The sequence below is a fragment of the Rhea americana genome, unplaced genomic scaffold (genome assembly GCF_003343005.1).
Source record: "Rhea americana isolate MKP2758 unplaced genomic scaffold, rheAme1 scaffold_291, whole genome shotgun sequence".
NCBI classification, from domain to species: domain Eukaryota; kingdom Metazoa; phylum Chordata; class Aves; order Rheiformes; family Rheidae; genus Rhea; species Rhea americana.
Genome location: NW_028186414.1, coordinates 747,720 through 762,357, shown reverse-complemented (window position 1 = coordinate 762,357; position 14,638 = coordinate 747,720). Strand labels below are relative to the sequence as shown.

The 14,638-nt window shown below is 37.2% G+C and overlaps 1 protein-coding gene across 3 annotated transcripts in view; it reads right to left on the bottom strand.

Moving 5' to 3' along the window:
* Positions 1-14,638, bottom strand: part of ANLN (anillin, actin binding protein) — a 29,782-nt gene extending 15,144 nt beyond the window's left edge. For 2 of the 3 annotated variants that reach the window (XM_085309142.1, XM_085309144.1), the window contains exons 1-14: positions 14,511-14,638; positions 9,950-10,103; positions 9,295-9,576; positions 8,511-8,857; positions 7,617-7,839; positions 6,471-6,685; positions 6,213-6,320; positions 5,636-5,753; positions 4,629-4,745; positions 3,865-4,091; positions 3,332-3,483; positions 2,682-2,829; positions 1,910-2,045; positions 1,399-1,581 (exon numbers count right to left, since the gene is read on the bottom strand). In XM_085309142.1, the coding sequence (XP_085165268.1) occupies positions 1,399-1,581; positions 1,910-2,045; positions 2,682-2,829; positions 3,332-3,483; positions 3,865-4,091; positions 4,629-4,745; positions 5,636-5,753; positions 6,213-6,320; positions 6,471-6,685; positions 7,617-7,839; positions 8,511-8,857; positions 9,295-9,576; positions 9,950-10,103; positions 14,511-14,528 (2,428 nt within the window). In that variant the 5' untranslated portion in view covers positions 14,529-14,638. The remainder of the gene's footprint in view (positions 1-1,398; positions 1,582-1,909; positions 2,046-2,681; positions 2,830-3,331; positions 3,484-3,864; positions 4,092-4,628; positions 4,746-5,635; positions 5,754-6,212; positions 6,321-6,470; positions 6,686-7,616; positions 7,840-8,510; positions 8,858-9,294; positions 9,577-9,949; positions 10,104-14,510) is intronic. The other variant, XM_085309143.1, reaches the window with a different exon arrangement.

Genomic DNA, 14,638 nt, shown 5'->3' with positions numbered 1-14,638 from the left:
GGGAACGAGAAGAGCACATCTCAGCAGCCAGGATACAACTTGGAGTTTGGCTGCAGAAAACTGATGAATAATAGAGCAAGACCGTTGCAAACTGTCACATCATGTTATAAACAAAGAACAGTTTGATTGCTCTGATACATAGGACAGGCCAAAGCTTTCAGAACTACYGTTGTAGACTCCAGTAAACATTGATTTATACCCTTCATATTTGATATTCTCTTCACAAGAGGTGAAAATAAAGCTATGTTCTATGCACCAGAACACACAAGTGCTACATTTCTGTAGCACACGGTTTTGACAAATAGTTCATAGTAGTTTGTTTAGATAATTCAATTGACAGAATTTGAGAGAAATTTAACTTAGATTTTTTTTTTTGTAACCATTAAAGAGACTTTCCTATAAAATAGARAAGAATTGCATAACATGTCTTACACAAGAAGAGCTATAATATGTCAGGTTAAATGCACCCATATTCTTGCCCAGTGATCTTACTTAAATATAAAAACTTCATTTTATGCTTCATACAACTGTTAAAACAGAAAGGGTATATGTGAATTCATTTGTAAAACTTTTGTAGCCAGTACTGGACAAGCTTTGTCCAGCATCCTCAAATTTTAGTGAGGCAAGAAGCTAGAACCTGTTATAAGTATCCAGCTACAATCAAGTTCTATAGTACTCTATAGAAAATAGCACTGGTTATTGCGGGCTGCCAGATAGTAATCTTTAAACAACCAYGTGGCACAGAAGTTCACCGTGTTCCAGGAGACTTCTCAGGACCTACAGAAAGGTCTTGCCAGGTTTGGCTTACTGTTTTTTAAAGCAAGAATTAGATCTTTCTAGCCCAGAACAAAAGAAACATTAAATCCCCATTTTAACAGTTCAGTGACTTAAACATGACAAGAAATAGAAAACAAGTATTTGTAAATGAAGTACTTAGGGATGTTAGGAGACAGACTAAAAATAGAGACTTAACTTGCATTTCATAAAATGACAAAGGTCAGAATTCACATACTGATATCTAGTACTAGACTTGCATCAATCATGAAAATTTCAGAGCAGTAAGAGAAAGATTAAAGATATAAAATCTACTTTATCCCCAATAGATTACAGAGAACCACAGAAAGATCTTTTTAAGACCAAGTGAAGAAATTTATGGTAAGTTTCGTGACCCTCATAAGCCAGAAAAGGATACCATTAACAAGACTAAAAAAATACTGATAACTTAACCAAAAAGCAGATCAACTGAATACAGTACAATATTGTTACTAAACTTCCATCATCCTCTTTCTGGAGAAAGAGCAACCAGAATACAAAAATTAGGGAGAATAAACCAGAAATTTTGGGWGTGGGGGGAAGGCTGAGGGGAGAAAGAGTATAGCTTTCAGTTGTTAGTTTTACCTGGTTTCTGAACTGTACCACACACAAAGTCTGCTTTAAGAGGTAGACGCATTTCTGAAATAGTAACAGATCCCCTGGATGGAGCAAATTCAGAAGATGTAGAAGCAGCTTTATTTCTTCTACCTTGAGGCCCCTCACTCTTCACTCTATTTAATTCTTCCAATAAAGCAGCTCTCTTCTCAGCTGTACAGAGAATATAATTAAGTATGGTTGTGAAGAACACAAGTATATACTTATGTAAAACAGCTTAAGTATATAAATACTTCATATGAAGTATATAAAATGCAACAGAGATATCAATCATTCTCCAGAACATCGCAAGAAACAGACCAAAAAAAGATCTTGCCTATTAGAGAAGTTGAGACAGAACAGTTATTTTTGTGTTACTGATTTTCAGAGGAAAAACTRCAAATAAGCAGGTACAAAGTACCATAATGAATGGATTGCCTGAACTCAATTCTTCCTAAAGCATTCACAGCGTGAAGAGTTGGGCTCGAGTCTAAAAACCTACTTGCAAGGAGGAGAAGTCTCTCTGCTTCTGCTTCTTCTTGTGACCCTTTTCCATGTTCCTCATCAAAACAGCAGTTCAGTGCCTGGCTAGCTTGATGAATTACTGTCTGCTGCATGTTGATCTCATTATTCAGCTCCTACAGCAAGGCAGTAGTAAAAATAATTAGTAAAGTTTCATGAGAGTTTTTCTGTTAAGTTGAAAAAAAAAATAGAAACACCACAAGATTAGCATCTTTGGCATCTTGACAATCTTCAAGAAATCAGATTGTTTAGATGGCTAGTAAGCTAGAAAGTCTTGCAATTTACAGTTTTATTTCTACAAAAGTACATTGTGCATTCTTTCTTCCTACCACATAACTAATTTAGATTGAACAGGGAGTGAACAATTAAATGTTTGTACACTTCATAGCCAGTCAGAGCGCTAGTGCCCCTTCATCAATATTTATAGAAGAGGCAGTTATTCAGAAAAGTGATRTAGGTGCATGAGATACTAGAGAAGATCAGAATATTACTTACTAAAAGGATGTAGTAGTGAAACCTGCATAATGCAATTTCAATAACAAAATACAGATTCTCTATCCCCTTCTCAAAACAATGCCTTGCTCTCCCATTAAAGGATTCATTGGCTACTTGAATTCTGCAGTTATCGTTCAGTGCTCATTTATCTTTGTGCTAGACAACCTAATTTGGATTAGGTGAGTGTTCTGGGCAAGAAAAATAATAAAATAAAAAAAAAAGAGTTTAAAACAACAACAATTAAAGAAACAGAATACCTGCATCTTCTTTTTAATATTGATTTGATCAGACGGGCCACTCTTTTTCTTTTCCAGTTTAGAAGCAACATCTTCTTTGCGAACAATGATTTGCTTTATCGAAGGACGATCTGTTTCTTTTACTCTCTGAGATCTATATGCATCAACACTTTTAAAACAGGAAACCATTAAACAGATGCGACAATCTTTATAGATATATGTAATTTAATATATATATATATATATGAATATTATATGAAGTAAAATCTATCAAATAAATTTTATTTACACATGGGTATGAGTGTGTGTATGTATATATACATATATATAWAAAACAGTGCAGCATTGTTTTTTTCCAACTTGTCTAGAAAGCTTTTCAAAGTACTCTATTCAACTCATTTTAAGTAGAAGCAACATAAAGACCATGCAGAGAGGCAATCTTTAATAAAAGGCTGAGATCTCGAAGAAAGCTTCTTTTGTAATTTAAGCAGTATACTTCAGTGAAAGAATCCTTATACTTGTATAACAAACATGTTCTCCTCCCCCCTTCTATCCTTTATCATACTACCTCAAGCATTTTCTCTTTTAAGGCAACTGCTTTTTYAAAAACTATTAAACAGTATCTTCATTTGCTTACTTACACATTCAACTAACTTTCTGGAGCTTGTTACCTGTATAGGAGATTGCGATCTTCTGACACAGAGCCAATACTATCTCCAGACTCTGCCCTAGGGACTTTAGTCCTTTGGAACTTTTCAGACTTTACACTTGCATCGCTGACACTGCTGCCCTCACCAACCGAGGYAGAAGGTGAAACAAACACCTAGGGAGAATAAGAAATTTTTACAAAATCTYTTCAAACTGATCATGACTTGTTTCCTCTCACCTTTATTCTCTTTTTATACATAAATGTTAAATTTGGAGGCTGCTTAACGCTATTTAAAGGCTAACTTACAAATATTAAGGACAGAGCAACTTAAATCTATCATTTTTGCTTGTCTTCTTGGAGGACATTTTGTTTTGTTGCTTTGTTGGGGCGGGGGGAGGTTGTTTTTTTGTTTGTTTTTTTTTTAAAGACATCCAAAAATCTCCAAGACAGCACTGTTTCACAGTTATTTCTCTTAAAAGACTTGAGCTAGTAACAATTTCACTGAATGCGTATATACACCTATGACTCATACTGGACTTCTATTTGTACACCCACCTCTGGACCAACTGATTCCACTAAAGGGGTTAACAARGACATTGATGAAATATTTAGCGACTCCTCCTGCTCATCCTCATCACTTTCACCTTCCAGGCTCATGCTCATTTCTTTCTTTAGCTTTTCTATGTCCGGACCATCCTCTTGAAGAACTTCAAAAATTTCATTTATCACTCTTGAGCTGTTCAGCTCATCATCCACATTCATTTCAGTTTCACATACTTCATCTGAAGAGGAATGTTTTTAAAAAATATTAGTAGCACCAAGACTAAACTCTTCAGTCTCATTAAATAAAGAGACAGTAACAGATAAGCTACCCATTTATGCTTTTCAAGTAAGTTTGATTTAAAAAGCCATTTTATAGCAAAGTATATAGAATCCTAAAACATACTAACACTCTTATTTTAATACAGTATTATCATCTATAGCATATAACTGATGCAGAGTCACTAACAGATGCACTTGTCCAACCTTTCAAGTCTGAAACGTAAATGCAAGTTCARTAGTTGGGCTATCATTTCCTTCCCTCCTTGACAGTTTAGTATTGGCGTTTTCATATTTCTTGAAGACTTCAATGCCAAGATAGAGTTTTTTATAAAAAGTTTCCTGACTTATTTTATATAAACTTAATTACATAAATACACACATAGATACCAAGATGTATGGTGAATTCATAGTTTACATTTCAAAGATATTAATATTCTGCTATACAAGTGGGAACAGCAAGCTAAGCACATGTTAAAATATATCTAATCAATACACACCATTCTGTTTCACATCAAGCTGTTCAAGTTTTGAGACAGACGTCACTTTTTTAGAGCTGTTCGTCAGCATGATCGTCAAAGGACTTGGTTTATCAGTCTCTTCACATTTAGGAATGTCTAAGAAGTTCACCAAAAACAAGTCATTAAGAAATTGTTTAGCCTTTAACTTTTTCTAAATTACTGGTTTAGAGAAGTTTAATATATCTGACTACTTATGAAAACACTGACGAATTGAATATTCAAGTGAGCTTGAAATTAAAAATATATTTTTACTGTATTGACAGCCTGTGCAGTTAGATTTCTTCTGTCCTATAATCAAGAAATTGATAGCATTAAAAACAAAGCTGAAATCATAGTACAGCACATTCCATTCAAGAGAAAAAGAGTAGAACAAAGACACCATTCCCTCACCCCCCTAAACCAAGGGCAGCGTTATCATCCTGCTTTTTTAGGAGTGTATTTGCCTGCCCATGATGTCTATGAGAAGTGTTAACCACATTCACTTTTGTTTCCCAGAGGATAAGAGGCTCTTACACTTACTGAGCACCAGAGAGAATGTCATAAACATCTTGGATTCTTTTCCCCTCCCCTACTACAAGAAATAATGCTACTGTAAGGRAATACTGGAAGGGAAAAAAATTTCTTCCCATCAGATTACTGTGAAAAAATGGATATAAACATTAATATTACTATATGGATAAAGTCTAAAACTGTCTATTCTCACTTACAGTCTCTGCACTTACAAGAAGATATGAAACACAGCTAGATCTTTACTAAGAAACCAAAAGGCCATCTGCCTTGCCAGTCTTAAGTGATGAGAAGTGCAGAGCTGTTACCACATGGCAAGATTTAAAGACTGTGTCAGTCAAATAAGGGACAGACTGAGATCCAGTTCTGAACACCAGTGCTACTAGCCTCTTTATCTGCTTTTTAACACAGATTACAGTGCTTCAGATTACAGTGCTTCAGTTCAGTATTAGTCACATGCTAACAGTGGCTGTTCTCACCTGAAGATTCCACACCAGGAGACTTTGCTGGCTTATCTGCTGCTGCATCATCTGCTGGTCCAGAAGTGGTGGCATCTGAACTAGGAGGATGGTTTGGACTAGCCTGAGACTGGCTTTCCTGCCAAAAATAAAAGCATAGTACATTCAGGGGACAAAGTTCAAAGTAACTAAGAAAATTGCCTGAAAGAAATACATTTTAGTAGATGTTAGGAAAARAGGTTGCTTATCCAATATCAAACAGATTCATATTCCAGAAAGTCAACTGAAGTACTAAATAGATTTAGTGTGAAGGACGTTTTTCATTTTTGAAGTTCTTCAGAGTATAAGAAAGCATACCTAAAGCACTATCAAGAAAAATCAGTCAGCTCAAAACAGTATAGTTTGTTCCCTCAATAGATTCTTAAAAAAAAAAAAAAAAAAAAACACACTCACAGTACTTTAGTAATAGTCATACAAACTACTTGGCAAGCAGTCTTGTACAGCCTGGGTGTTCAAAGAGCATGGATTTTCATCTTTGCACATCTATCCCTGTACCCAGAACGTGTTAAAACAATCCAGACTATATTTTATACCTTACCATTTTTGCTTCTGGAAGTTTTCTATTTGAACTTTCACTTCTCTCTGCACTCCACAGATTGCTCTTATCAAACCGGCCACGAATACATGCAAGTTCTCGTTCACGTTCCTAAGCAAGTAAAGGGGAATAGGGTGAAAGTGACGGTCTTAGGGTGTCAAGACATACAGAATTCCTCAGGGAGGCGCAGAACATAAGAATCTTTCCTAAGCTTAAAAAGTCTAAGCTTATAAATAAGCTTGGAAGTATAGCAACTCGTACCTGCTTAAGCTGAAGCGCTAAACTGGCAGTAGAGGAATTTTCATTTTGTTTGAGAAGCCTTTCCTGGATTGTCCTTGTATTTGGGGTAACAATGGGTGTTCTGTACCCTGTAGTACTTGCAGCAGGACTCTGTGCACTATGTTCTTGACAGCGCTCTCCAAAACGTTCCAAGAAGGGCTTAATTCCTGCTCCCCCTACAAGAATAATTGTTTTGCCTTAGGAAAAAAAAACCTCAAAAATCACAGAAGGGAACACTGCAGTTTTACAGCTCACTGAATGTTCTCAAGGAAGCAACTGAGACGTCTCCTTTACAGCTCTATTTTACTTCACAGAAACTAAATCTGAAGTACAAGCCACTGCTGCAACAGAACCCTTAAATTACTAAAGCAACGAATCAGAGCAGGCAGGTGTCTGCCTCTTGTATGATCTCTTTTTGTTGATTTTAATTGGCTTGCTTCTTCCAACTTTTCCTCTACAGCCAACCTCATATGCTTCCTTCATCTAAATGAGCATTTTATTACGTGTGCAGATGCACTGTTTGGCATCCACCTCACTATCAAGCTTGTCTTTTACTGTCAGCATATCTAGACATACAGTTGCTCTACTCATTTCAAAGAGTTCAAGCAGTTTAAGTTCYTAACTCAAACAGCTGAATTTAAATTGGGGAAGCACACTTCTGACACTAGTGTTATCACTGAAAGGAAAGACACTATGCAAGCTTAAGGAGTTACATGGCCTTCAAAACTAAAAGCATTTAGCTTTGGTGTTGGCTAACAATTATGGAGACTACTCTTTACCTGGTATATATTGCATACCTACTGTATCCAACAATTTTAAAGAAGCTYTGAATCATCTAAATTGACTAACGTTAGCAGGACAAGTTTTTACATACAGAGAAAAGTTAGATCAGTTTTGCTCTCAAGTTTATATTACTAAAAATATGTCCAAAAGCTCCTTGCAGAATATGAAAGCTGTACTATCTGTGATCGTTATTGTAGACCTCCGGCACTTTGCTAAAGTTACAGCAGGAAATACAGACCACCTGTACATTACTTACCGTACAATGTTTATATATAATTTTCAACACAGAGTTAAAATGATACTTGCCTGACCATTTATTAAAGCTGAAAAAAAAACAATATTTACCTGGTGTTGTGGGTTTATTCTGAGGTTCAAGTTGCACATGTGTTCCTTTGACTAGCCCTTTTATGGACTGAACTGGCTGAGACAAAGTTGACTTTACTGTTTGTTTAAGTTCTTCAGTTTTCTGGGGACTGCAGGGATTCTCTGTTAGTGGGGGTGGTATTTCAGATTCCTTAGAACTAGGAACAGTGTCTCTTGAGGGTTTTGTTACAAAATTATTTGGATCCTTTACAAGAAAAAAAAGGAATAATATTGAAATGAGACTGTAGATTGTTACATATTACATATTCCCTCAAAAGAAAGAGGCATTCTGCATAGCACACTAACCTGTTTCCCTGAACAATAAAAAAGCAGAAAACCAAAGTTAAGCTTTTGTAGCATTTTGATTTTCTCATATTGTTTCAGTATTTGATTCAGGATTTTTGCCAGCTGCTTCAGATATTTTCCCATGTTTCCCCAAAAACAATTATTTGCACATATTGCCATTTCATAAGTGGAACAACAGTCATTAGGTACTACTAATTTCAGAGTTCTYGTTAATTTTCCTCTAGAATTAATATTTACAGTTTTTAAAGTCAGTCAACTTTACAGAGGTACAGAATGAAACCCAGAAAGACTCTTCATCACTTTAAGAACCCTTCTGAAGAGAAGGGTGGCAACTACACATACATGTGCACGCATACATTCAGCTTTAAATCTCAAAGGGGGATTGTTTCAGGTGCATTAAAGAAAAGGCACATAGGATTTCAGTAAGACAAAGGTTGTAAACCAATTGCGATTGCTCACATCAAGCCTTTAAAGGCTGTATCACTATTCTAATTAAACAGGTATGCATTAACATTTCTCCCCCCCAAATACACCAATCGATTCTTAATCGGCAGCTAATCAGACACTCACCGATATCTTTGAGGTCGCTGGTTTATTAATAGAAGCCTCAAAAAGCCTTTGAGAACAGGATGCAGCTTCCTGCTTTACACTGCTGCTATTGATTCTAGCAGATGCTCCACTTGTAGTGGACAATTTGGATAAACAAGTAGTGCCAGGCTGTTCTTGTGCATTGTTTTGCTTTGCAGATGGATGACTTAGGTCATCTTCCCAGGAACCAATTGTAGCAGCAAGGTTAGCTAAACGGCCTCTTCTCCCAATAGGGGTATCACTTGCTAGTGCAATAGATGGCTGCTTAGGTGGAGAAACAGGTAAGTCTTTTGACTGGAGAGGAGACAGATGAGCACATTCAGAAGGATCTGGGAAAAAAGAAAGCACATTTATTTTGCTAGTAAAATATACTACACGTATTTGCATTTTGATACATGTTACATTTATCACCTGTTAGACACTGCTTCTATCAAAGGAATCAGGAGGCATGGGATTATACAGGTTGAATTAAATGTCATTGCAAGGCCAATCACATTTTGAATCTAGCAGTTTACTAGTTTCACACCACTGTTCTGAGCAGCAAGACCTCGTACAAGCAGTAGGAAAAAAGTATACCGAACTATGTTGTAGTCAATAGCTTCATTATTTTAGGCACTCCTTTCTCCTTCTTCCCCAATGCTGGCTATAAGAATTCTTTATGAAAACATATTAGCATTCAGATACACAAAGTTGTCTTCTGCTAGCACACATTATCATGAATGCAAGCAATGAAAAACATTAATATCATTTAGCAAGCAAAACATACCCTCACTATCCCAACAACGTCGCTGTTCTGCCAATTTCTGCATACGTGTTTTGACTGAAAGGGCTCCAGGAGTTTCTGACTTAGCATTTGTTTTTGCTTTCTCAGGCGACTGAATTGATGGAGTCCTGTTAGAAGCAGTTACGTGCAACTCTGAAGTCATCACAGGAGAACGATTCGTGGAACTTGAAGAAATCGACTGCCTATTCTCTGAACTGGAAACTTGAGCTTCCATACTGCTAGAACAGAGCCTCTTTGACGGTGATGGCTTTGTACTAGATTTCACTGTACAAGTCAAAGTATTTAAGTAAATTAGTGTTATTAAAACATTTTCAGAGAAACAGTACAGAAGCATAACAGATGAAGTTACAATCTAGTTATACCCTGACTTGCCTTTCAGAAATTACCCTTACCAAGTTTTACCAAGCACAAGACACTCTTCAGCATCATACAATTATTTTTAATTAGTTTACTAATCAGAGCACCTGCTCTCAGGTTAAGCTAAACACTAGCCATATTCAGATATAGGGGGGGCAGRTAACTGCATCCATCATTGTTTAATTTAGGATAAATACTATGAGTTATCTCCTTGCCTTCTCCAAAAAATAGAGGGAGCTCATATCAAAAGATAATTTCTATTATACTTGTTATAAGGTACCTTCTTCACCAGGCAGAGGTGTCTGATTACTAGTTTCTAACAAAGGCTCCCTGACCCTCTTGGTCTGCATTGTGGGTCTCACTCCTGCTGTAGGTCGCTCAGCCATTTTCTTCTGCAGGTTCTCTCGCCTGGCACGGGTTCGTTCAAGCAGTTTCTAAACAGTCAAGAAATCACATATCATTGTACACTTCAGTATTCACGTTTACAGTACAGTTCAAACTAACAGTTTGAATTTTTACTGTGATAAGCATATGGTAAGGCCTATTACACCAGAAATTTATTGAGGCTACTTTTCAAATTAAATATGCTTACCAAATGTTGCTAACTGATCTACTGTAGCACACGCTATACTATAGAAACATTCAAAGTTTAGTTTTCTGACTAATTATGCCCTCCTCCTCCTGAAACCAGGAAAAACAAAATATGTTTCTACAAACATATATTTTTCTGTCTACTTCCTTTTTCTCACTGCAATAACCCCTGCTCCCTATGCATGCTACTYCCCTCATTTTCAGGAAGTACCATCAACCTAAAAGACAGTTTATATATCCCTCTCGCTATCTGGCCAGTCAGTACATGCCTGCAGGTTTTTTGCCCTGCTAGACAGGAAACAGGCTGCAGCATTTCCTTTGCAAAAGCACTGATTTGGGTCTTTTCTCACCTAGCCACAAACATGCATAAAAACTGTAGAAACATAGTTAGATGTGAGACATCTACTCCTTTATTAAATACAGATGAAGTTGCCCAGAAAGTTCCAAAGCTCTAGTCATTAAATCAACTAGTGTCTCTCATGGTTTGGCTTTCAGAATCAATCAGGCTAAAGAGAGCAACAAATGACAAAATGAAAAGATGCCTCTACTGAGCCTCAAATAGTCAGAAATATTTTTCAAAGAAATGAGAAATTTTTACTGAGTCACCACATGACAGTCCTAAAGAACTGTCAAGTCTGCCTATTATTTCTTTTTTTGATATATTGCTGACAGACATGCTCAAGCCATCTGATTTAACACTAATCTTTTAAYAGAAGAAATGCTGTTAAAGTGATTCCTAGACAGTCATAAAAACCCAATAAAATGTATGGCTATTAAAATAAAATAGTTTTATTTTGAGGCTATTTAATCATCTGAATCAGAGTGAACTTCCATTCCTCAAACTTCAACTTTAAGAAGGAAAATCTGATGTCATAAGTATCCACCTATATATACAGGCTATTTATCATGATATATCTGTATACAGAGAAACATACAGAGAGAGCGCTCAGTTAAGCTATCTTAAAAACATGTTCTTTCATTCCCTAACCATTAGAAAAAGTTGAATAACATGACCATATGCAATATGAATTGGCTGCTTTAATGAATGTGCTACACTATTAACAAGTAATTCTTTACAGCATTCAACTGTGAAATAATTTGTTTTTAAAAGTGCATTCATAAAGCAATATCACTGAATTTGATCACATCCAAAGAATACTAAATTATGCCTCTGATCTAGGTTGTAAGGCAGTTTGAGACAAGAAATTGTGACTGAACTAACAGGCTTTAAAGGGAAGCACATAAGCTGTACTCATTTGGTGGTACATAAATTAGTATGAGAACTATGCCAGCCATTATATGTCCTGTTGCATAGCAATTAAACACACATTTCACATTTTTAACAGTCTGAGGCTGAAGTCTTAAACAATGTTTCATTGTAGGGCAACACTGAACAAATGGAAAGTCAAACTCAGTTTTCTGTGAAAGCAAAATGCCACTTCTCTAATTTCTACATCAAAGTTGGCGGGGGGGGGGGAGGGACAGAGAAGAAGTATGAAATACTGAGAGTGCCCTCATTAGGAGTTACATGCCAGTTTTATTCCCAAGTCTGTTTCMTTGATTCCACCTACCCAATATACAAAACTGCAAGATGTGCAGGTACTATACACATTAAAAAAACCCCAAAGACTATACACATAGAAGTTGAGTATATTTTCTAAAACACTATTCTCATATTTCTATTCAATTGTAAAAGCACATTCAGTAAAGTCAAGTTTCAGTTGTTACAAATAGGATGTCATTTCACAGGAATGCATGCCTCTGTTGTTGAAGTCCAATTGCTATTGGCTTGTGGAATCTCAAATTTTCCATGCAACCGCCTTAATTCAAACTCTGCTATTACACGTGATGAGTAAGCCACACTTAGCCAAACTCAAGACTAGCTTTCAAGATCATTAACAAGACACTTACTACCAGTATATTAAGCATTCTGACAACAGTCAAAATTTCAAAGTAGGATTTAAGCATTTCATTATATATAGGAATTCAAAATCTATTACATCACAGTTAGATGATCACACTTTGTGTGTCAACAGCACTTTTTTTAATTAGAAAAAGTCTTCCCACTTTTAATGTTGACAGACAAGCCCACTTTTTGAGAGCATTTGTTAAGGTACTCACATGGATCATATTTAGAAATGTTAAAGAAGAAAGGGCAATTATACAGTCAACTATAAGATGAAGGTCACAAGCAACATGATCAGTCATTGTGATTAAAAAAAGTATCTTCTGCATGATCTCCTCAGGGTGTTCTGTRTTAATATTTTTGGCTGACATTTAGCAGGTTACTAGTTTTTGTGTTTAAGATTAATCAAAAGAAGCAGTATTTGAGAACTGCGTGATCTGAAAGCATTCTTTGAATCGTGCAGCAAAATTTATTTGAGCTTAAAGCTAGCTAGTGCCCTAGTTAATACTAAGGTAAAATTTACTATTGTAAAATCAGAAAACACTGAACTATTAGTATGTGTTGTCTAGTTAAGGCTTGAATTAAGCTGCTTTATAAGATCAACACTTCACCAATTCCCAGCAAGTAACGGAGCATATTCATTTGTATACATTGATTATCTGAAAATAGTTAAGTTGGAAAAAGGTTATACAAAAAAAAAAAGATCAGAACATAGTTATTTTATAGTAGGTGATAACAGAATTTCTTTTCTGAAAAGCTTTTTGAGGAAAATTACTAGATTTAAATTCAGATATGCTAATATGGTCAGATCTTTTGCATACAAGTAGAATGAAGTCCTCCATAGCATAACATTCTTGATAAGGCATTAAAACATTTTAGGCACCCTCTAGTACTAGCAAACATTTGAATAAAGTTTACTCAAGCAGCGCCYTCAGAGTTGGTCATAGCTTTTCAAAAATCAGTTATCTGGAAGAAGGGTGTGTTCAGGTTGGAATACTTCCCAGCATGCAAAACAATTTTAAACTTGATTTAGTGTTCTGGACTTTACATTTATTTAAGACTAGTCTCATCATGTCACTCACTACCAAGTAAGGAAAGCAGTTTTAGTTGTTTATACTTTGCAGGCTTTACATGGGGGTAGGGAAAGTCTATCTTGCCATAACACATTTAGCACAAATGTTTAGATCAATATCTTATGCATTCTTTTAAAATCAGATCTATGCAAGCCTCTTTTACAGGCATTCAATTTAAGGAAAACAGTCTGGACCTCAAACTGACACACAAGGGAAGCAGCGAGTGTGTTTCTTCAGTGTACTTGATTTGAAATTTTTTGTTAAGCTTTCTGTTCAGACAGGCTRTGGACTTTCAATCGTTCACATATGTTTATACAAAGGTATTTGTAAAGCAGTCATAGAACAGCTCCGTGGCTTTACATCTGTCACATAAAACCAGAGAAGAGCATTTTTAAAGAAAGCTACAACCCTCAAACAAATTCAAGCTGGTCAATTCCATTCATTTCATTCCAGTTTTGCTTCTGTAAACTTCAAGCACACAAACACAAATCTATTTTAACAACTGGCCTTTTWAAAAAAAATTGCAAATGAAAGTGACTGATCACAGGAGGCAGTCATGTCAAATAAGATGCATTTTTAACGAGGTGCTCTCTGCTGTGAGCAAACTCCACACTCAGCCTTCAGATATGTCAGGCACAGCGTGTACAATGCCACTCCCATTAACTTAGTCCCTCTCCTGCTTCAGCGGGAGAACTTATCTGTCAAACACACACAAAAGGCAGACACTAAAACACTAGGAAACCCAGTTAGGCCTCAGTCTAATTTAAGAAGGACCTCTCGTTCTCAAAAACYTTCCCTCAGTAACCCCTCTGTTCTCTTATGGAGAAAATCACATGCCCAACAAACACCTGACCAGATGCAATATTGGAGGTACAAGCAAGTAAGAGCAAAACGAGGAGGAAGAAAAAGGTGTGTGTGTGTGTGTGTGTGTGTGTGTGTGTGTGTGTGTGTGTGTGTGCGCGCGCGCGCACAGGGAGACGGCCCACTGCTCAGCCTCTCTACAAGCACACTCACCCCCGGCCTAGGGTGAAGGGAAGGGAGGGCCGAGAGCACCTCAAGGGCCTTGGCTAGGAACCAGACGTGGGAGAATCTAATCTGTTCCCAGAGCGGGCCCACAGGGAGCGCAGCCCCCGCCCAGACCCCAGACGGCCGCTGCCGCCTGCCTCCCTCCCTCCCACCACCTCCACGGCGACACGCGCCCGCACCCCCTCCCCCGCTGCGTCCCCTCCACAGCCCACGRGCTCGGGGGCCGGCCCACGCCGTGGCCCCACCTCAGTGAAGGGGTCCATGGCTGCCGCTGTGGCTGCCGCTGCCGCCGCGCTCCGTCCGCTCCCTCGCGTCGCCCCGAGAGTGGCGAAACCACCAACCCAACCGCTCTTCAGATTTGAATTTCAGCGCC